The sequence below is a fragment of the Pholis gunnellus genome (assembly GCF_910591455.1).
Source record: "Pholis gunnellus genome assembly, chromosome: 2".
In the NCBI taxonomy this organism is placed as follows: Eukaryota; Metazoa; Chordata; class Actinopteri; order Perciformes; family Pholidae; genus Pholis; species Pholis gunnellus.
This window is the reverse complement of record NC_136536.1, coordinates 10014647-10038347: the sequence shown is the minus strand read 5'-3', so window position 1 is coordinate 10038347 and position 23701 is coordinate 10014647. Positions and strand designations below refer to the sequence as shown.

General features: G+C 43.3%; 1 protein-coding gene across 1 annotated transcript in view; it reads left to right on the top strand.

Annotated features, from left to right (window-relative positions):
• The window catches only part of itga5 (integrin, alpha 5 (fibronectin receptor, alpha polypeptide)), a gene marked incomplete at its 3' end in the record, with an annotated part of 33258 nt that extends 12033 nt beyond the window's left edge, over positions 1–21225 (top strand). The window contains exons 3-30 of the mRNA XM_079167039.1: positions 1469–1569; positions 2081–2204; positions 2351–2412; positions 2505–2550; positions 2654–2779; positions 2881–2925; positions 3173–3216; positions 3460–3516; positions 4101–4153; positions 4329–4537; positions 5187–5378; positions 5466–5511; positions 6137–6250; positions 7549–7604; positions 8263–8420; positions 9220–9357; positions 12077–12144; positions 13706–13856; positions 13998–14090; positions 15557–15636; positions 15755–15835; positions 15939–16044; positions 16422–16580; positions 17202–17309; positions 19974–20087; positions 20703–20804; positions 20915–21037; positions 21142–21225. Of these exons, the coding sequence (XP_079023165.1) occupies positions 1469–1569; positions 2081–2204; positions 2351–2412; positions 2505–2550; positions 2654–2779; positions 2881–2925; positions 3173–3216; positions 3460–3516; positions 4101–4153; positions 4329–4537; positions 5187–5378; positions 5466–5511; positions 6137–6250; positions 7549–7604; positions 8263–8420; positions 9220–9357; positions 12077–12144; positions 13706–13856; positions 13998–14090; positions 15557–15636; positions 15755–15835; positions 15939–16044; positions 16422–16580; positions 17202–17309; positions 19974–20087; positions 20703–20804; positions 20915–21037; positions 21142–21225 (2840 nt within the window). The remainder of the gene's footprint in view (positions 1–1468; positions 1570–2080; positions 2205–2350; positions 2413–2504; positions 2551–2653; positions 2780–2880; positions 2926–3172; positions 3217–3459; positions 3517–4100; positions 4154–4328; positions 4538–5186; positions 5379–5465; positions 5512–6136; positions 6251–7548; positions 7605–8262; positions 8421–9219; positions 9358–12076; positions 12145–13705; positions 13857–13997; positions 14091–15556; positions 15637–15754; positions 15836–15938; positions 16045–16421; positions 16581–17201; positions 17310–19973; positions 20088–20702; positions 20805–20914; positions 21038–21141) is intronic.
• Positions 21226–23701: the final 2476 nt, after the last annotated feature.

The following is a 23701-nucleotide window of genomic DNA, read 5'->3' as shown; positions in this document are numbered from 1 at the left end:
CCAACAAGAGTCACTCACTGCCTACTATGCGCTACATACTCAACACGTGTGCTATCTTTCAACCTACTTTTGTGGTTGTTATCTTTTTGATTGATTTGATTTTGGAGGCAACCACAGCTTACCGTTCCCTGGTGGCTTTGCATTGGCCTTGTCCAAACAAAAAACCCTTAGTTATGAAAATATTAAAGTGTTTGCTTTAAGAAAAAGTGCCATGCAGCTAAGGCAGATTAGTTAAAGCAACACGCTTATAAGGAGCCGTTTTGAAGTGCTGGTCATGTTATTAACTGTATGCCTAAAGCACTTCTTCTTTTCCCACATAGACTTCTATGGGGGCAGGGCTCGCTGCTGTAGGCTCGTGATGAGTGATGTTTGCAGGAAACCCCGGTGTTGGAGATAGCAGAAATACAGTTGGGTTATTAAAAAAACTATAATCTCTCTGCTTACTGTCGTGGGTGAGGGGGAGCAGCACGCCCTGAAAGCAGAGGAGAGAAAATGCCGTACAGACATGGAGACTAGGGCGAGATAGTGTAAGAAATATGAATAGGAAGATGGGGATAATATTGAAAATGAAAACAAAGAAAGAGTGAGAGAAGTGTGTGCCTAAACAGAGATGACTGGGAGGTTGCTATGAGGAAGCCGGGCCAGAATGTGTATGTTATCCTTGGACCCCAGCCCCTTCGCTGTTTCCACAAAGACACAGAGCAGCTCCAGGCTGCCGAGTTGGCTGGGAGGAAAGACCGGGGGCCGACAGCCTGCTTTCTTCACATCAACATAGGTCATGATCTCTTGCAGTATCTAGCGTCAGACCCTGTTCTGTTCTTTTGCAATACGCCTGTGGTTTGACAAAGTCTTCAGGAGCAATGAGTCTGAGTAATGCAAAGGGTTAAGCGGGAGTGGTGCGGTTGCTTTTGACCTCACATTTGAACTTTCCTTAAAGATGTTGGCTCATACTCTGAAGCCCCCAGTGTGTGGGTTTATGTGGAAATGATGTGACCTCCTTGCCTAATCAATTTGTTTGCATTTCATTCTCCATTGCTGCACAGATGTAACATCTGTCTGCCAATAAAGTCGTGTTTTTAAATCTGACTCCCCAGACCATCTGTCATGTCACCTGCTGCTGTCAAAGCGTTGAAGTGGGAGATCGGCGTTAGTGGCCAGGTGGTCAAACAGAGCGAAGGGTCAGCGAGGTTAAGCTAGTCCGGTCCAAAACCGGCCACGCTAAGAGAACTACCATCTCCTGAACAGTGGCCGAGTAGCAAATGCCATACTTTTTAAATTCTCACCCCGATTGTCTTTGCATGAAAAATAGTCTAACAACTGGTGTTAAGCTTTCTTTCTGCCAAATGGCCAGATGTTTCCAAGGGCCTGGGAGAGGAAGGAAAAATTAAGAAACTCAAGACCCACATGAAGGAATGCATGTTATTTCATAGTGCCATAACTCAGTGTCATTTTCTCATGTTTTTCCCAGGGGATCGCACCGTCTTGCTCAACGACACAGAACATCAGGCTGATTTCAAGTCCCACCAATGGTTTGGCGCCACTGTGCGTTCTCACGGTGACACAATTCTGGTAAGATGACCCTCTCAGAGATGACTTTGGGGGGTTGGGCCGCACCACAACACTGGTGCTCTCTGCTGTTATGATTATGGCTCTCAGTGAAGCCTGCTCTGGCCACATGGCTGTGAGAAACGGTCTACTTTGAGTGATGTCTCACTCTGACATCGTGTTCTTTGGTAGAAATTTGTCTCACATTAAGTTGTTGTCACTAGGGTCCAGTTTTCACCTCCAGTCTCGACACACCGCAAAGAAATGTTTTGTGCCCCCCCTGTGACATCAAAGTTGAGCCGCCTCTTGTTTGGTCTGATAGTATGGGTTGTGACCTGGGTTGAGTTACGACGGTTACCCTGCTCCAGATGTACCGCTGACCTAAGCCTGAGTCTCCTCCTGAGTTCACCAGTGTGATGTTGCAACTGGAAAAACATCTCCCACCTAAAAACTCACCCCATTCATCACCACATCTGCTCCCTCCCCTTTTCCTCCCCGGCAATCCCCATCTCTCTCCACCTCCTCTCTGACCCAGGCTTGTGCCCCTCTCTACTCCTGGCGGACTAAACAGGATGTCCCCCACTCTGACGCTACAGGAACTTGCTACCTCTCAGTCCATAATTTCACCAAATTTGTGGAGTATGCTCCCTGTCGCACAGGTAACTGTCACCTCTCTATGTGGGAGTCATATAACGGGGAATGTTTTGTTGATTCAGTAATGCCTTGAAACTAGAAGTTCGGGAATATTAAATGATTGTTGCGTCAAATAATTCATGATGCACCACTCCATTCCTGCATGTTTCAGAGATCAGTGATGCGGTGGGACAAGGCTACTGTCAGGGAGGATTCAGTGCTGACTTCACAACGGTAATAACTAAGTATCTGTTAGTGAACCACCAGAGGTTTCTGGGATAATCATTTCCTTTTCCATTGTAATAATTCCGAGTTTTATCTTTCAGGATGGCAGAGTGGTATTAGGAGGGCCAGGCAGCTACTTCTGGCAAGGTATGTAGGGCATAACGATCAGACACATGACAATCTGAAAAACCAAGCCTCGAAATGTTCTTCTTAAAAAGTTTATTTTCATTTGACTTTGGTCTTACTTCAGGTCAGGTGATCACTGCAGCTAAGGAGGACATCATCAAAGCGTACTACCCAGGCTTCTTTATGCAGTCTGTGGAGGGACAGATCCAAACCAGACAGGTGAAGTCTGAACATGATGACAGTTACCAAGGTAAGGGAAGCTAACGTGCTTTTATGATGAATGCACATTTACACATATCTCCATTTGTTTGCCATGCAAGCTGAAGTTGCCGTCTGTCCTCTTGTCTACAGGCTACTCTATTGCTGTCGGGGAATTCAGTGGTGATCAGGTGGAAGGTATGTCAATAAAATAGGGTATGCACACACATGGCCAATGGTAGGTGAGGCGTGCAGGATGTAAAACGCATAACGGCAGTCACATAGCAATGCAAATATTACAGCTGGAGTGAACATAAGCTACAATATTTTACTTGACTATTGAGCTGGAAACATCGTCAATACTGGAATTCTCTTACCCTACAGCTGGGCTCAACCTGTAGGTTTCCCCCCCTTAATCTTTGCTTCATGTCTCTGTGCACCTCAGATTTTGTGGCCGGTGTTCCAAAAGGACTCATGCTTTATGGTTCGGTAAGAAAGCTTAATCATCGCTCTCATTTTGGCTCTCATTTTGGCTACCATTTTGGTGCTTTTAGGATGAAAGGCCTGGGCTTTAGATTTGGGACCGATACAGGAAAGCAAAAGAAAGAAAACAACCTTAGTAATGTTGTCACAGTGGGAAATATTTTTGTAGTAAATTCCATAACAGAGACTGTGCTTATATGAGATCGTATACAAAAAAAAAGTTCACCATATGTGGCTGCTGTGTTGCAGGTGTCTATTCTGAACGGTACAGATCTGAAGACCTTGATTAACTACACTGGTGAGCAGGTGAGTCCAACCTCAGCAGAGCAAAGGCTCCTTCATGCTCCACTTCCTCTGCGTTTTCATTGCCCGGCTCTTCACGAGAGCTCTTAATTTGTTGAGACAGTGTAAGCAAAAATAATTTCCTTTACAACGTTCTCTTAACTAGATTTTGGTCTCTTTCGTGGTTTGCTGTAAAGCACAGTTATTGAGGGGAAAGTGCAGTGGCAATTTGTGCAAATGGTTGTGGGAATAGAAAAGCACTGAGCTCGTTTAAACAGTGATGATTGACTCAGCTGAATAAATAAAATCACAAGTGAATTTGCTTACAGTCTGGTAATTTAGACTGCTGCTACAGTGTGCTTTTCAGACTCAAAGTTCATGACAGAAAATGCAGGAAATTAAACTGATCTGGAACAGAAACAGCATCAAACTGGGCCTCGCCTGTTAAACCCATCAGGCCTTCATGTTTCCTTCAAGCCGCCCTTTTTCTCTCGTGATGCAGAGTGCAGTATGACTGTTTTGTATTAACTAAAAACAAACCAAATCTTGATGCTGTTAATGTCTTTTTATGATGAGATTTTTAGTCATGGAAACCCCTTTCTTTACAGATGGGATCATATTTCGGGTATGCAGTGGCAACGACTGACATCAACAGTGATGGGTGGGTAGTTGCCTTGTCCGTTGTCTGTTTTTCTCTTGCTCCCTGCCTTTCTCCGTCTCTTCCTTGCTAGATAATTTGCTGACAAGAGTCTAGATTGGATGCCACCAACAACACATTAGAGGCGTCAATGTGTCTGAGCTTAAATGAGTTTGTGATTTTCCTTTCTTGTCTCCAGGATGGCTGACCTGCTGGTGGGAGCTCCCATGTTCATGGTTCGGGGCTCCGATGGCCGTCTGGAAGAGATGGGCCGGGTCTATGTTTACCTACAGCGGGGCCCCGTGAACCTGGAGCTCCGCCTACCTTACCTGACAGGCACCCAGGTGTACGGGAGATTTGGCAGCACCATTGCACCTTTGGGAGATCTCAACCAGGATGGTTTTAATGGTAAGAATGGGGTTTGTAGCAGGGGGATTGATGGAATATTAGAAGTGAAATGAGTTAGCATCATGTTTTATTTTAGTTTGTACATCTTAAATAGTATGCAGAGGAGTTTTAAGTAGTAGGAGCTTTTTAAAGGGATCAGTGATTAGTAATAAAGTAGTAAACAAAGGAAAATAATTAAATCTGTATTGAAAAGCTGAAATATTTACATGTGTGATTCATTTGCCAAAGGTAGGTTAACTGTCTAACTCAGTGTTTCCAAAACTTTTTGTTTTGGAGACCAACTTTGAATCAACAATGACAAACCACCACTATCCAATTCATAATAGGCCTTTTTCTTTAACAGGCCTTTACTTATGGGAAGAGCAAATTAAAATGTCTTCCTGAATTTGCCAAAAGTTCAGTTTATGACCAAATACCAGCAAAACTAATGACATAATTAGCCTCAGCTGTACTTTGTGTTTACTGCTAATTACCAAACACAGCATTTAAGCCTAAGTATAGCCCCACAGAGCTGCTGGCTTTACACTTTAAGCCTTGTTAATTAAAGGTATCTGCGGCCGTATGATATTACCAGCTTTCTCTGTTAACTTCTGCACAGCACTACTGTGGCTACAGGCTGATATCTTTCCTCTCTTTTGACCTTTGGCAGATGTGGCTATTAGCTGTCCGTTTGGAGGGGAGGATCGGCAGGGACTGGTATACATCTACAATGGATACTCAGAAGGACTCAGGGAAAAGCCATCTCAGGTGATAACTGGCCAGTGGGCTGCTGGTGCGATTCCTGCCAGCTTTGGATTTGCCCTCAGAGGTGCCAAGGACCTGGACATGAATGGATACCCAGGTGAGTGAGGTTGCAAGTATGCAATGGTCATCGATAACTTTTTATATTTTCAGTATGTTTTCTAATTCTGATCCTTTATTTTCTCAGATCTCATTGTTGGTGCCTTTGGTGTTAATAAGGCAGTTCTCTATAGGTACGTTGTTTTGAATCACATACTGTATGTAGTCATGAAGTCTGTGTGTTTTAAAAATCCAATACTCATGTCTTCACTAAATAGACTGTTATTCTAGCCGAGCATAATGACTGGGAAGAGAGGGAAACTGCAATCTGTCCAAATCCACCTACCTGCACATCCAAAGCTCACTTTAATTTACACATCTGTCTTGTTTAATCTATACAAAATCGGTGTAAAAAGTGCAGGTTTAAGAGGTGCTAGTTTTTTTTTTTTTTTTTGTACCTTTGGACAGGGCTAGCTAGCTGTTTCCCCTAGTTTCTAGTCCTTGTGTTAAGCTAAGCAAACCGTCTCCTTCATGGACAGATATGTGTGATATTGATCTTCTCATTTAACTCTCAATAAGCATATTTCCCTAAATGTCAAACTGTTCCTTTTAAAATGCCAGTGTGTATCATTTCGGGGAATCTCTGAGCAGAAATGGAATATAATATGCATAACTATGTTTTTATTAGCGTATAATGACTTGAAACTAAGAATAGTTGTGTTTTTGTTGGCTTAGAATCAGCCCTTTATATCTACATAGGGAGCGGGTCTTCTTCACAAAGTCCGGGTCTTCAATCTACTTTCTTTTTGTTACCCACAGATCCCGCCCAATTGTTAACACCAGTGCCTTTCTGACAGTTAACCCCACCATGATCAACCCTGAAGAGAAGAACTGCATGGTCACCAGTGGAAACACCAGCATTCCTGTTTCCTGGTGAGTGTTCAGCAGCTTGTCCAGTACCGACACTCGGCTTCCTGTGACTCTGCTTCAGTACTGCTCTGTTGGTATTAGTTTGACCCAACTGCAAAAAAGATGGGTGCTTCCTCATTTCCCCTACATGCTTAAACAACTCCTATCCTGACAGGAAGTTCTGATAAGGAATACCCTTTTCATAAGCAGTCACGATATTTATTTCTACCCTTATCTGCTCTTATCTGACCTATTTTCAGAAAATCTTCATATCGCACTGTTTCTGTTGAGGAGCAGAGAAATAACTTGCTGAATAGCAGCATTGTTAGCCGTTAACCAAATGTGCACAGCACTCAGCTCCAGAAAAGGGGGAGAGGAAACAGATGACGGTTGCTCGCTGCCCGACATGGTTGACACTGCGCTCACGTGTCTGCTTTACCCCCCTTTCCAGATCCTGATCCATAAAGGAAACTCTTGTATACACATGTGTCTTGATTACACTACGTTGCCTGGTGATGAGGAGTTTTTGGTGGGGGTGAAAGGAGAGCACAAGGGATAATGGGATGGGGAGGGGCTGGGAGGCTTTTGCTGTTGCTTTTGAATGAGATATTGTTTGGTGGTGGAACACAGCTGGGAAACATCAGGACACGTAGACTCCCGTGAGCGTGAGCACACAGTCATGCAGAAACAGGCAGACACAGGAGCTTATACATGAAGAAGTCATAGTACACTCTGTGTCTTTATGTCTCATTTTTCACCTCTCTTCCCTTTCCTGTGTTTTTTTTTTTCAACGCTCTCCCTTTTTCCTTTCTCCCTTCTAGAGTGTGCTCTGCCTCTCGTGTGTGTGGGTTTACTAGTTAAAGGATTGGGGGTTTCGGGTTTGCAGACTTTTGGACAGCAGCAGAGTGTTGTGCGGCTGATGTCATGGGAGAGATCTACAGGCTTATATAGACTGCCATTGACTGGTCAGCACTGAAACCTGAGTCGCCCAATTTCACCCATCTTAACTCTGCTATTCCTTGTGTGTGGTTGCATGTGTGTGGAAACGGAGACAGACCAATCTATCAGCTTGGCTGGCGAAAGCGGTCAGATGCCAGTATGTCAGACATTTGGCATTTTTTCACATTATGCATTGTATTCCTGTTGCGTCTTGTGCCTTGTAATGTGAACCATGTAAGGAGCTGACACGAGAAAAGTGGGCCATGAGAGATGGTGTGAGAGCAAGAGAGAGGGTCTTGTGTGTACAGTGTATTTATACTGAATCTCTGCCATGAATTAATATGCATCCCTCATCATGTCTTTGTCCCATCTGTCCAAAACAGTGTTAACCTGAGTTTCTGCATATCTGCTGATGGGAAGCACCTACCAGACGTCCTAGGTGAGCCACTTTTTCACACATGCACTTTATTACAAGTAAGGAAACTGTCAAATAGCCACCAGTAGTAATGTTTTGAATCCATAACAGTCTGTAGGTTTGTGTTTTGGCAGGAGATGTGGCTTTTTGTGGATTTTGTTATGACAAAAAAAAGGGAACGCAGTGTGCAAAATGTCCTCTGTGATCCACCTCTTAATGCTCAAACCTCTTCTGTGTTCACTCCTCTTCCCTATCAACCCATAGTTATTGTCTCTAATTGCTCCTTCCTTTATATACAAGCGTTGACTGTGTCGTCAGATGTAAGTTACATTGACGACATTGTGTGTCCTTCAGAGTATTAATGGAGCTCTTTTTTAAAACGTGTCTTAATGTGACTCAAGAACATTCGTCATGCCATGAATAAGATAAGATAATCCTTTATTAGTCCCACAGCGGGGACATTTACAGAATTACAGCAGCATATAGTGGATAGTGCAAATGAACAAACAAGAGACATAAGTAGAAAAACAAGATCAAAACAAGTTCCGGTATAATAAATAAGTAATAAGCAATGATCTAGTCGGACTGAATGGTTGTTTATATTGCAGTGGATGTATTGGGTTTACATTGCACATGAATGGATAAATGAATGAAGAAGTATGCTCATTTGTATGTGTTCCAGATTTCCAGGTGGAGGTGCAGCTGGATAGTAATAAGCACAAGCAGAAAAGTGCAGTGAGGAGGGCTCTGTTCTTGGATTCCCAGCAGCCTTTGCTCCAGAGGAGTGTGAGCCTGCGCCATGGCGAGCGTGTCTGCCACAACACAAAGATCTACCTAAGAGTATGCTCTTTTTCACACTAATAGAAGACATCTATGACTGTGATTATTCGTCCTGTGACTCCTGTCTCTAAGCATGTTTTCTAAAAAAAAACATTGAGTAGAAGTTGTGTTTTTTTTGTTTTTTTTTTACGATTTTTATGCAAACCAAAATCCTGGGATATTCTTGACCAGCAGATTCCAATACCTGTATCAGAACGCCTCTGTTACAGCCTTAAATGATACATCTGGTATCGGCGAGTTTATGAGTCTTTGCACTGATCTGATATTACGTTCAGCTCATTTATGCTACACGGGAACAAACGACACGTGTCACTCACTTCCCAATCTGTACATCCTGCCCGATCTCTACTGCCCATGTGCAACTCTCAACGAAAGTGAGAAAGTAGCGAGATGTCTCCCTTGTCAGCTGCCTCCATAATCAGCTCTTGAGAGTTGCACATGTGCTCGTGAAAAGTGTAACTTTAGCCGGAACTGGCAAAATGCCGGCAAAACCTGTCAAACTAAGGTTTAAGGCACTTATTCTCTGTATGTATTTGATCATGGTCACCAGACATTACAACAACGATAGCAGTCATATACGTTGTAAGTAGTATACAGCTGTTAAAAATTATTTTTAACAGTTGTGTACTGTTAAAAATATTTAGCGGTATAAATATATAATGCACCGGTATTGGATTGGTACTCGGTTTCGGCAGATATGCCCGTTCAGGTATCAGAATTGATATCCCTACAACACATTCTCAATGTTTGTACGAACTGCATCTGACAAAAACTCTGGTATGTGTTTCTTTGATTGCAGGATGAGAAAGACTTCAGGGATAAACTCTCCTCCATTTATGTGGCCTTGAACTTCAGCTTGGATCCAAAAGCTGCCGCTGACTCCCACGGCCTGCGTCCCATCCTCAACTATCAGACCACCAACGTAATTGAGCAGAAGGTATTTTGACGTGCACTACACTTCTCCAATCTTCTATCCAGCAACTAACCCAGGAGTGATCTACGGGCCTTCTAGCACCAATATATGGTCGAGCAGTGTTCCCTAATAGTGTACATGTTGGTCTTAGATTGCTTAGCTTCATTCACTCTGAGCTGATGATAAGAATATCGGCCACGTTGAGTAATCATTCCCTGTATCACCGGCCAGCTACTCACGGACTCTCTCCTGGCCCAGATGAAAGAGTGAGTCTGTTCTTTTTAATGTAAATTCAAAACTACTCCGCTGGGAAGATTTCCAGAGTGTCTGGAAAGCGGTCTTCAAAATGAAAATGTGAGGCATATGTACAGTCGAGTGTTTCCCTTTTCCAGCAGGAATTGCTTTCAGCTGGCTTGGCTGCGTAACAGCACATAGGTGACTCGACACAGACGGTTGGTAGATATTTCAAGGAGGGGCACAGCCCTCTGCCCATCTGGTTGAATTCTGTCGGCATTTTGCCAGTTTTCCTCTGGCAGTGAGTAGAGTTGGCTAAACAACACGTAGGCACCCTTTCAGCTGCTGCACGGCATGCACCATATGCGAGTTCAGCAACAGCCATCAGTTTTTGGGGAATGGCAATCAGAGTAGTTTTATCTCTTTCTCTTTCTCCATTTATCTCTCTCTGTTGGGGTTTGTGTCTATCTTTTGGGGATCAGGACTGAACCCTGTCATTGATGTCCTTCCTAGATATCAAAGCTGTTGGGCCTCCAACAGATGTGGTCTATTGCTGAACTGAGACCTTGAGACAAGCCTGAGCTAAATATCATCCGTAAACCTGAAAAAGCCCCTTTTCGCCAAACACCCAGAGGAAAAACCTGTGTTTATGTGTGTAAAAGGGGAGTGAGGTTAGCTTCAGACCTCCAACATATTTCATTAATCTTGCTTTAGACTGTGTTAATGTAACAGTCGGGTGACTTATATACCGCAGCCTTGGCCTTGATCAGACACATGATGCCCTATTGATTTCCACACATGCTTTGAGAATATGTGGCAAGCCCATGTAGCATTTCATTGACTCTGCCAAGTTCTTACTCCCTTTGAGCCGGAGTGAGAATGAGAGATGGTTGATGTGTTGGGCACAGTCTCAATCTCTGTCCTCTTAACATATTCCACATGTTTCCATTAGGAGTTAAGACATTATGATGGATCTATTAATTGCGATCATCCTCAGATCTTGTTCACGGGCACACGTTTCTGCAACACCAGAAAAGTGTCACCTTTTTAGAACTTGGAAACGGTTGAAATTGTGCATCAATGGGCTCATTAACCAGCCCATGAACTGTAAGCTACCTAATAGTTAATGGTACAGTTTAAATTGATAAAAACAACAAAATCTTATGTACCACACGAATTTGCCTCCTGCTGTTTTCTGTTCAGTTCACGGTAATTGCGGTTGGTAAAGCCGTATAGCACCGGGTATGTAGCAAAAGTCAACACAATGGGGAACAATGCTTATGACGTTGTGCGCTTTTCAGCTCTAAGTTGATTTTTTTTCTACTTGAGGCATTCAGGGCACTCCCGCAAATACGCGAGGCGCACAGAACAGAAAAACGCCAGGCACTCAGCAATGGAAAAGCAGTTTGTTCAATTATTTTACAGCTAAAATAAGAATACGAAAATGTTCTTGCATGAGTTCCATTGAGCTCACTGTTGTTGTTCTTTAACTACAGCAACAGGCCTACGGACGTCGTTTTCCTTCTTTACACTGACATACAGACCCGGGGTGCACATGTGGCCAAGTTAGCTTGGTGGATACCATGGTGTCCATAATTAGAGCCCCTGGATGGTGTAATGACAAGGGGGGCGTTTGGCTCTCTCTAATCTCCTCCTCCATTTCTATTTATTATCCTCATCGTCAGGAGCATCATCACACTGTCACAGGCGCAGCGGGATGCAATTTGGTTATCCGCAGGGCTTTCCCTGCCGCTGCCCTGCCACACGTTCAGCGGTTATCCACTTATCCAGCAGTGTTTCTGTTCCTTTCTTGTGTTTCCCCTCCACTGTAATCTCTGAAGCCCCACTTCTGCTTTTCTGGTCAACAGAGATATCCAATGTCTCAGTAAGTTTCTCTAGGATGAAGGCTCCTCCCTCTCCATATGATGATACTATAGGGCTGTGGTTCGCTGGGTGGCGTAGCGTGTGGTGAATGCGCGGTTTGCCACATAGCGCTGTGATGTGGGACTCTGGTGGCAGCTGGCAGCTTTGTGCTCAAGCTCCACAGGAGTATCTCCTCAGGCACGGCCTCTTTGGGCTGGACTCTTCCTCCGCTCATCATTTCCTTCTCTTGCGCCGCAAACAGAAAGCATGTGTGTGCCGGGACAGCTGGTTCAGGGGAAGTGCGTCTGTGCCTGTCATGACCTCACGGAGTCAGACGGTGTCCCTCTGAGCCACTTTTTTTTAACTGTCTGATGACGCAGTGATGATGTCATGTAGACAAGGGGGACTGCAGCGCAGGTGTGTGTTGGGAGGTGGTCGGGAGGCTGGGAGGTGGAATGCATTAGTCATACCACATGTCGCATCTTGCTTCACACATCCTGTTGTCTCCCATAAACAGACACTTGATTTATCATGTGCGCCTAATTCTGTTCACATGTAAAAGTGTGTTTTAGTGATAACCCACTGTGTGATTATCGTGGTCTGCGGCCCCTAACCTTTTATCACCCCAACAATGTGCATCTTATAGGCTCAGATTCTGTTGGACTGTGGAGAGGACAACATCTGTGTTCCTGACTTGAAGCTGGCAGTTAACGGGTGAGTCCGTCTACCAATCCCATAGCGTATGGATTTCGGGAAATATATTAGAATGTGATGGATAATACACGGTAAACTGTGAACAGGGTCACTGAACTTTTGAGTGCTAAAGTGTAAATACAGCTGTTTTTGTTGTTCCGCTGCTTTGTTTAGTTTAGCATACCAGAGAGGGACTGTTAACAGCCCCGGAGTTGCAGTAGAGTTAGGGGTACATAGTGCTCTGAAAACAGGAAGCAGCTCTGCTCTACAGGTGCTATGTGGACAGTTCAGGGGACAAGACAGAAGAGATGAAAGGGAAAGTATGGGAGCTGTGTGGCAGAGTCCCAGCCTCGCCTTGCTCTCTGAAGCTGTCAGGATCACCCTGCCTTCCACACTATGATTCAAGAAATCTGTTAGCATTTTTCTCAAAAATAACAGCCTCCCCGATACTCCCTTCTCTGCTCTGTCATTTTAATTTTACATTCCTATATTTATACCATCTGCCTCCATTTCTTTCAATGTATGGCTGATCCATCACATGTGGAACAACCTGCTGCAAGTGCATGCGAGTGCAACTCCAGAAACTGAGCCGCAGAAAGTGTGATTGGTGCGATTTAAAATAATAGCTCAATGTTTTTGTCTGCTCTGTTGTAAATTAAGAACGCCTAGTAGTAGTAAGAGGGGTTGACAGGATGGCTGTGATTTAGTGGAATTTCAGATAAAGTATCCATCGTTCCCGCAATGTTGTTTCTTCTTCTCCACTGCCAAAGCACATAACACTTTCAACCTCTCAGGGAAGCTTTAACGCTTTGTTCTGTTTTCTAATTTTGAGCCTTTGTTTGGTTTAAAAAGGGCAATGCAAGTTAGAGTAAGACTAAAGTTGACTCGTAGGCTGGCAGGGGATCAGTTCTAGAAATCTTCTCTCTCTGGCTCTCCTGCTCTGCTTTACGAGAGCGGGCTGTAATTAAAAGCGTCTGTGTGGCCCTCCAAATGGAATTTCTCATTGTTCTTAGCTGTGGAGAGAAGTAGAGGGAGAGAGAGAAAACAAGGAAGGGGGAGGTGATTTTACAGTCCTTCGCTGTGTTATTAGGCATGTATGACTTTATTACCACACTGGAAAAGTTTTCACTTAATGGCCGGGCTTTGTGAGTTGAATCGAATGTATGTTTCTTTTTTTTTTTGTAGCATAGCTCTTAAAAAAAAAAAAGCCTGCATACGTGCATTAGTTTCATTAAAGCAAATTTATTGGCTACTCTACAGCCAGCAAACGCAAACAAAGACTCATTGTATTTTCAACTGCGTAACACAGTTTAATATATATTTATATATATATCGCATTATTTTTCACCAAATAACTTAATATCAATATTGCGATATTGTAGGGTTCTCTTACACAATATTCACACAATGAGATTTTTGATCAGAATTACTAAATGGATAAAGGCAAATAATGGAAATCCTAGAATAGTCTGGAAAATTAAATAATTAAGAAATACATATATTTGTCTAAGGAGTCCTGACACTATTTAACCTAAACATCGACCCTATTAGTGATCCACTTTTTCTCTGTCTGGGTCCTCAGGAACAGGAAGGAAGTCTACCTAGGTGATGACAACTCGCTGACCTTGACTTTCAACGCCAAGAATGAGGGTGAGGGAGGAGCGTACGAGGCAGAGCTCTACGTGGTGCTGCCCCCTGAAGCTGACTACAGCGGTATTGCCCGCAACAATGAGGTGAGTAGGAATGCAAAAAACAAATAAAACCCACAACTTCTAGCAACTAATATACTTCTTGGGACGTGATTACGGCTGCTGGTCTTTTTCTTGAAGATTGTCCTCGTGGTCTGACCGATCCTCTGTCCTCTTGTTTCTCAGAGCCTGACCCAGCTTACCTGTAGCTATGAAACGGAGAACCAAACCCGATACCTCAGCTGTGATTTGGGCAACCCGATGAAGTCTGCTACCAGTGTATGTACATCACTGTCTTCTGGCAGTATCTTTTCTCTTGTTCGCTCCATGAACTGATAAGTTTAAGCGTTGAAGGATTGTGGTAAACAGTTGACACCGGGGGTGTCGCGATGTACTGGTGTTGACGATAACCAACATTTAAAAGACAAACAATCAAACGTTGACGTCATGTCAAGAAAGCGCATATGATAAGAACCGTTTATTGCCACGGTATGTTGAGCATACAAGGAATTTGACATGACGGGTGATCCAGCACCTCTTAAATCCCTACACTTTGATATTGCGCTAGTATTGTTATCGTGAATTCTTTTGGCAGAATCATCATGTAGTGAATATCTGATATTGTGACAGCCCTAGTTGACAAAACATCATGATTTCCTGCTCTTGGTAGGAACAAGTTGTATGCCATCCCCAGGTTGGGTGTGTGAACAGCACAGGAAAAGTCAGAATGTGTTCGGAAATGTTGTGACAGGAAGCACAGACTCCCATCTGTGCCCTCAGCTCCCGAGTTCCCCTTTTTAATGACAGTCACAAGCTGGCATGCTTTTAATAGGTCTGTAGAGGAAGACTGTCAGCGAAATGTTAACTGGAAGAGCGAGACAGACGTCTCCATTTTAAAAACTATTTACTGTCATAAAATATGCTCAGTTGTTCTTATGGTAAAGGTCTCCGGTTGTAGCGTTATTGATCTGATAGGTTAAAAGAACATTAAAAGGTAGCTGCAGAGAGACTTAATGTACCAGCTTGTGTGGAAAACAAATGGATTATTGATAAAGAAAGGGCACATTTTGAATGTGTAATGCATCTGTATACTGGATAGACCAGCAGTTCACAAAAAATCACACAAATCTATCAGATGGATGAGATGAGTTCAGTAGAGAGGGGAGGAATGGCTGCAAGAGAGTCCTTGACGGGTAACTTCAGTATTTTTCAACCTGGAGCCTATTTTCCCAGGTTTTTGTCTCTGTGACTAATGAGGACGACGCTTTTTGAATTTGGTCCAGTATTGAGCGACAGCGCAACAGACGGCAGCCTCTCAACGGGCTGTTTGTTCATTGAACGCTCCTGCTCCTGGTCGGCGCTGGCCAATGCTACGCTATGATAAGCCAGTCTGTGTTGGAGTTGGACTTGGCAAAGGGGCATTTTCTCACTGTTAATGTATGTCCACTAAAGTACTTTTTTTGCCACTGACAGGCTCAGATTGTTATTAAACATCATCATGTCTGACATCATTAGAAATAAAATGTTTTTCTGTGTCTTTCGCTTGATTCAACCTGTTTAGCACGTCAAGTGGCTGCAGCGTTCTCGTGTTCTCCATTTGAATAAAACGTCCTGATAAGTTACTTTGACACAAAAACATGGGAAATTTGCTCCAAGTTCAAATCCTTTAAAAGAAAAAATATTACGTTTTGCGATCGACTTTTGTTTTTAATGATAATTAATATGTTGGATCTTCCTCTTTGCAGCTGTGGGCAGGTCTGCGCTTCACAGTGCCACGGCTGAAGGACACGCACAAAACTGTTCAGTTTGAGCTGCAGATTCGCAGGTACAACTTGCTGTCAACCTACATCAGAGACATTACGTGTGGTTCAGCAGCACTGATCTCCACAGCTCTCGAATGACATCAGCTAATCAGAATCTTTTTCCTCTCTCTGTTTCCACAGTAAAAATGAGAATAATTCCCACAGTGAGGTTGTGCCTTACAAGCTGGAGGTGGTTGTTCAGGCTGAAGTCATTCTACAAGGGTGAGTTCAGTGTCAGGATTCCCTCATTTGAACTTTGGGAATTTCATTAAGTCTCTGGGGCCCTTCCTACGCATTCTCTCACATCCCTACTTCTCTTTTTAAGTGTGTCTCGACCAGATAAGGTCTTCTTCCCGCCGGCCAACTGGAAGCTGACCAAAAACTACGAGGTGGAGCAGGACGTTGGGCCTGCAGTGGAACACATCTATGAGGTAATCAGCCATGTTGTTAGCTGTGCAGACTCATCGAGGCTGAGCAGATTGGGTCCAAAAGCAGATACGACTGTTCACAAAGCAACTTCCCAGGACAGCAATGAAGGAAAACCAAAGAAAATGTACTCCAGATTAAGCAGTGTGATTTATTCTCAGGGGCTGCTTATCCACCTTCATGAGATTTAACAGCGCTCTACTTTAGGTGACCTATTTGTAGATTAGGAAAATATGTCAAATATGAAAGTTTCAGCATGAAAAAAAAAGAATCGTATGCAACCTCGCAGCTACAACTAAAATATTAATAAACTATCAAGCTGCTTTTGAAGTTTTCTAATATGTTACATACTAAAGTTTCTTTTTTCATTTCCTTTTTCCAGCTGGTGAACAATGGGCCCAGCCGGATCAGCCACACCCTGCTTGAGCTGCGTTGCCCCCTCAGTGTCCAGGGTCAAACTCTCCTTTACCCTCTTGAGTTCTCCTTAGAAGGCCCCATCAACTGCACCTCTGACAGAAACATGAACCACCTACGCCTCAAAGTGAGTGTCTCTCAGAGTCAAATAGGGCCAAATCAGACAGTAAACATCTCCCACTGGTTCCCACTCAGATGTATGATTAACAGTTGCGCCGTCCCGCTGGTTGGCCCACACCCACTTCCTCCTCCCAGCTTTTTAGCTCCACCCAGGACACTAACCCCACCACCGCTTTGAAGTCCCAGCTCTTCCCTGTGCTTAGAACAGCTTGATGAACCACCTCACCCAGCAACTCACTCATCTTCGACATCCAGCGCCGCGCCCCCCTTATACCAAGTTGTAGCTTTGGGATTTGGTGGGCAAAGCATTTCAGCGCTGCTGTTTGTGTTTACATTCAAAGCTTGACACATGTTGAGCAGGGTTGTGAGTGGTCATCTGTCTTAGCTGTGTGATCTAATGTTTTTCCCCCCCTGGTGAATTTCTAAGTACGGTGTATTTCCCTGGGAATCCATATGGAGTAGAGCTCACATGCTTCTGATTAATGACAAAAAGCCTTAGGGTCATGCTAACATTAGGTCCTATATTGACAGAAAGGGTGGTGTGCTCTTCTTCCTATAGTGAGGTCAGAGTCCGTGTTGTCCTAATCGGTGGTGTGTGTATGTGTGTTTGTTCTCTCTCCTCCTTTAGCTCCAGCACACGTCCACAGAACCACCTATCCTAGCACTGAAGGCGCATGAGCACCGCGTCGAGAGGAGGGATGTCCACAGAAATCAGCTCGCTCATTTGACTAATCTGGTAAGATGCTTAAAGTGTGAATCGTCACGTTATCATGGATGAACATAGTCAAGCCAAAAGGTTAAGTCTAATGTAATAGGTGACATGAAAGTGAGGAAATGAGGAGCTTGAGTTCACAGTTAAGGGTTTAATGTGTTTATGTGGTTAAAGTTATTTTTGTGTCACTTGCAGAGCAGGACGTGTCCTCATTGGATAAAAAATAGAAGGTTTAAACAACATAGTTTGTTGCCTTAAAGCTAGGCTGTTAATCTTCTTCAAATCCATTTTTTTGTCATATTTGTTGAAATTCTCTTTACATCCTGACAGCAATCAATAAGTCGAATGCTCTGTCAACAAGAAGAGGAAAAGTTTGGTTCGCCTTCGTGTGCACACTCTGCCCGTTCACTCATTGCGCATCACATGAGTCTTCCACAAGCTGCTATCTTAACAGCTGTGAGCTTGTTACTTGTTTACACTCATGACGACAACTTTAGGGGAGTGGCTTTGGAGGGAGGCCTGAAGGAATGGGCTGTCGGTGTTGCAGACTTGGGGACTTTCTTGCTAGATTTAGATTGAGCTTGTGCTGCTAGCTACTTTCATCGGAGTTGGCAACACTGGGCTGGGATTTTTTACAGTTGGGTCATTTTTAAAATGTAGCTTACTCTTGGCTGGTTTCTTAAGATCACCAACCCTAGCTTTAAGTTAAGCGTGCAGGTCTGGATCTAGTTTGGCGACACTGGCCATGCTCTTACACGAGGCTCCTGGGATTGAGTAATTAGGTTATGATGTCGTTAAAAGGGAGGGGTCAGAGGGCACAGGCTTGTCCCGTTGTGGTGATTAACATTAAAGAGTCTTTAGTAGTGGTGGAGGGGCGGAGAGGCCGAAGGGACGTGGGAGGCTTTTTGTCAGTGATGCACTGGTTACTACACAGACTGCTCTCTAATTTTGGGCTCTTGGTGTTGTGAGGGCCCCAAGCCCCCACACACTGGCCCTATTGATCCAGCCAGCTGCAGGTAGCTTTTCTCTCTGCCTCAGTCTGTGGATACCTACCTCCACCAAAGAGGTCTTTGTCTGCGGCCTATCGCTTCTAACCGTGCTCGTTTATCAAGCATGTCCAATGACACCTCCGTATGAAGGACCCCATTCTCCTGTTTCCCGCATGTCTGCACTTTTATTTTCTTTTAGCTCTCAAGAGGAGACGTCTTTGTTCAAAGTGTCTCATAATCAAAGTGTGTTAGTGTTTAGCAATGCTTGGTTAAAGCTGTCAGCCCAGGTCATTGTGTGATCATTAAAAATGACCTGCTTGGTCTTTGAAGAGCTGAGCTATGCATAAAGAACGAATGACTGTCTTCACATGCACTAATAACTGAAAGGCATTTCATGATCACTTGGATTTTTTATTCTGTTGTCATACTTTCATATGTTGTATTGGCTGTTGTGCAAACATAACTGTTACAGTATGTTTGGCACCACTTTCTAATACGCTGTGCCAAAGGTTTATGTGGTAACTAATACTTTATTGATGGTAAATAAATGGTACTAACGGTAATAAGTAATTGACAGATGGTAATTGATTAGTTATAAAAAATAAAACTACATTGGGGTTGCCAGGTTGTGATACATTTCTCTGACAGGTGTTCACCCTGCGGCAGGGCTTTTTAAATTATTCAGTAAAGTCCTCTGATGAACTGCTTCTGGAAAAACCTGCCGAGGATCTGGACCAAAATCAATTTATTAACATTTGTAACTGTAGACTTGATGGTTTATTAGAAAGTGTGCAACCTGCTTTATTAATGAATGATTTCTAACAATTATAACTGTATTATTACCAAATACAGTACCAACAGTGTACAGCAGCTGTGTAGTTATTTCACGAAGCTGTGGGAACAGCCTCCAAGCCCCCAAGCTCCAGATCTTGACCACATATCCCCACCAGGGAGGATATGTGGGTCTTGGCTCTGAGGCATCTTTGGCAATGGTCCATGCTCGGGTCATTTCCACAGCCCTTTGTGGCCCCGGTGCCCTGGAGCTGTGAGGCGGTCTACCAGGAGGAAGTGGACTGATACGCTCCCTGTCTGTCTGAATACCCTCATTAAGTCTGTCTAAGAGTCTAAGACTGAGCCTAAGGGAAGCAGGCAGGCCCTCTGTTCTCCTCCTGAGTTTGCCTACTTGATGTAATAAGTAAACCAATGCGCTCCCGCTGAAACCTCTCTATCTGGGGGTGGTCTAGTTGCAGCACCACCTCCAAAACGCAGTATGTCCATGTTCTGAAATGTTAAAAGTGCCAAGCTGGGTTATGGGGATCTAATTAAGATTCTATATTCTACAGTCTTGAGAAAAATGGACCGGTTTTAGCCGTTGGGCAATAATGTGGAGAGTGGTGCATGCTGCATTTTTACAGTCTCATGACATTCCTTCAATCTAATTTGAAGCAGGCGTGGAATAGTGATCATAACATTGGGCTCTTTGTTATATTTATTTGACCTGCAGCATTAAAATGGCAGTTATTTGTCCTTCGAAATGTGTCCTACTAGTTTTCACTTTTGCCCGTGTGACTTTCACCTGTTGGTTAAGTTTTGTGGGAATGTCTTCATTTAGAGTCTACTTAAGCACAATGATGATTTAACAAAACGCATTTAGCATTTAACTAACATTATCTTTACTCCTTTGTGTCTGCTTCCGTAGTCCTGCTCTAATACGGAGTGCTGGGCACTCCGGTGCACCGTGGGTTTGCTGGAGAAGGGGACTACCGCTATCCTCAAAGTGCGCTCCCGCATCTGGGCCGAGACCTTCACCGAGGTTTGTCAGAGATGACCCCTGCCTTTAAAAACTCACCAGACATGTACTGTACACAAACACGTGTTCCTACCACATGACAGGAGGCATAGCAAAGGAAATGGCTGTGCACTATAGATTAGTCTTTTCCCACCGGTGCCTGTGTATTTTCTCATGTCAGGCTTTGGCAGGAAGTTAGAAGCCATCAACAAAAAAAAAGAAAAAAAGTTAAAACCTCAAATGTGAAGCTGGCAAAGGTACATAGCTGCAGTAGTCAGTCTCACATATCTGTTTGTGTTGATTCTGGATCAGATTTGAAGGCTGCCAGTATGCACAGTCCCACATATTTTCCTCAACAAATGGGACAACAGTGTCTACAAGTTTACATTTTTGTTTCTGTCTGCATGCCATATTGGAGCTACCCATCGATTATTAACCACCCCCTGCGTGCTGTAACATTATGCATTTGCATGAATGTATTGAAAATTCATTATCTGGTATCACAGCTTCTCCAAGGATAGGAATGCTGAAGGGATTTTCTTTGTAAAAAAGCCTACGGTCTCTGTCGCCCCCTAGTGTATAAGTGGTGGATTGCGTTAATTTTGAATCAAATGTTTCAACTTGTGCTTCTTCCTTCAGAGAGCTTACAAGCAATATGTGCTGGAGTGCCTGGCCAGATACAGCGTGGAGAAGATGCCTTACGCCATCTTACCCAAACATGCTCCCAGTGGACACAAAAAGGTATTTTAGATTTTTTTCCATTCTTTCCAGAGGGTCTACTTCTAACAGTTGTATTGTCTTCATTTTCTTTGTTGAAAGATGAAACTGACAAAGTGTGTTGTTGTCTTCAGGTGGTGACCCCAGTGGTGTGGAATAAGCCAGATCTAGAGAACTCAGTTCCTTTATGGATAATCATCCTGGCCATTCTGGCTGGTTTACTGCTTCTGGCTCTACTCATCTACGTGCTATACAAGGTCAGTGCTGCTGTAAACAAGGATTTAAAAAAAATCTTGTACACTGATTAGGTATGTGCTCATTTCTAATTTTGGCTTTTCTTAAAAAAATGTTTTTATTGTAGCTCGGCTTCTTCAAGAGATCTCTTCCTTATGGTACCGCCATGGAGAAAGCTCAACTCAAACCACAGGCTGCCTCTGAGGCCTAAACAACAACCATAGCTACCAGAACCACAGCACCTGGCCATATGATTGCAATGGAGAAACGCGATGGAACATGCAGACTGAATGAGAAATCAGTTGAAGAGAAAAGTAAAAGAGAGACCACTGGAACTCCACTGTGCTGCACTAGAGGAAGACAAAAATCCAAAGATCTCCAAGCCAAATGAATGTTTCTTTTTTTTTTAACTTATGTCTTGTTTGTTGGCAGGTTGGGATTTTTACTAAATAGAACTTTTTCTCAATGCCTCAAGGCTAACATTAGACTGAACAATGAGAAAGTGACTGCAAAATACGCGCAGGCCTGCGGATGCAGTTTGATGCCTGCTGGGTTTCCTTGTGCAGATTCGTGTGGTGGAGAGTTCTGTAATATCCCTTTAACTGACTTTTTTTTTGGTGCTAATGACCTCACAGGATATGGCCACATGTAGCTTATGGCAGCCAGGAGCTGTGAATTACGCTGCCTGTTAAGGCCTGAAAGTATTCTTCTGGTATCTCCTTATTATCGGTTAACAGGTTTCAGGTGAGAACAAGAACCTGGCTATAACAACGTCAATATTACAGGCCTAGATGTCAAGAATCCATCTGTTTAATAGCTCTGCTTTTAAGACAACATTTTAAAGTTTTACATAAGGTTTGACCTGTTCGAGGTGTTCCCCTGATTCTTGCCTAATGCATGCTGGGATATGCTCCAGCACCTCGCAACCCTGAACCGGATAAACGGGCGTAGAAAACGCATAGATGGATGTTTCTTAACTGATCTCTCTCTGCCTCAGGTTGGTGGACAGCGCTTGGTTGAGTTGTTTTTGCACTCAAAGGAAATCTACTGATATAATTCCACCAAAGACTGACTGACTGACCTTCCTTTGAGTTCTGATTTTGACTCCTACTGATCACTTTGTTTAAATCCTGTCCGTTCATGTTCAGAGTTACCAACGCTAGCATCGTCGCCGTCGTGTAGTCCACTGGGATGGGACTGGAACCACCACAGACCTGAGAAACCTCACATTAGGCTTGAACCAGTGTGGTGCTTCTGTCAAACAAAACAAAGTGGCGTTCTCCTGAAGAATATTTTGCTCCTGCTTGGTTTGAATCAAAGCCATCATGCAAGCAAATGAAGCTTAGGGGAAACTGCAGAGTTGATGGCCAATGGCGTGATGATGTCTTGAACCAAAGACGTGACAATCATTAATGTTGTAGAAAGTTTTAGTCTGAGGGCAGGCGGGATCATCGCTCTTTTAGTGGAGGGCTGGGCAATACGGAGAAAATCAAATATCAAGATATCTTTTAACGCTTACCGTGGTATCAGTATTGTAAGGGTGACTATTGGTGCTTTTACAAAAATGTAACGCAATGAGAGTTTTGAGAAATAATCATTGAAGTAGATATAATGACTAACAGTCTAAGTTCAGAAAATGACATCACTTTACTGTAATGCAGCCTTTAAAACCAGGGAAACACAACAATTAAGCCATATTACGGTATCCAAAATCTAAGACGATATCTAGTCTCATATCACGATATCAATATAATATTGATATACTGCCCAGCCCTGTTTGAGTGTGAAGGATCCATTTCCAGCTCAGAGCGTGTGTTACTGTGTTATAATGTATTATACTGTATTTGTGATTGCTTTTAGAGTAAAAGCTGCCAACGTTCAGAAAGAAAAGTGGCGGAAGTCATCCCACTACCAAAAGGCTACAGGGACTAAACATCATAATGCTTTGTGTTGGTTTTCTTTTATTTGTCGTGTACATAGATTTCACGTGCCTTAAATGTAAATACTTCATGTCCGTGGGTAAGAGTTAGGGTTGTGTGTGCTTGCATGTGCACATGTGTGATTTCATGCATGCATGCATTTGTGTGAATGGTATATTTATGAATGTTTGTTTTGTGTATGAATTGGTTATTACCTTTCCCATTGCTTAGTCCTGTTCATCCCAATCTGTAGCTTGAGATTGTCGAGGTTAATTTGTTCTGCATTACTATTAGCCGTGATAGCACAATTACAGTCCAGGTAACTTCTTTAACTGCATGGTAGCAGTCACAACACTGACAACCTCAGTGTAAATCCCAAAACCTTTCTGATTGTGGGTCAAATGTGTAGTTTTCAAAAATCAGTGTGTCTGGAATTCAAACCCCATGGGTCATTAAAAATGTATTCTCTATCAAAATAACTGTGCAACACTACTAAATAATTTAACATTTGACATGATATAGTTTATTGGTGTCCCCATGTATTACAAAAAGTATTTCTTTATCTGCTGTTCTTTAATTTAAATACATTTCTCAGCCAAGAGGTTAAGACAGAGATAATCTTACTAAATTGAGTTGACATCTAGTGTAAAACTAGGATGTGCAATGTACAGAGTGACATTTATTAGAAACATTCTAAAGCCATATTCTAGTTATTGGTATTCACCGCGGACCATTTACAAAAAGGTTGTTGACAGCAGTTGGACTGTG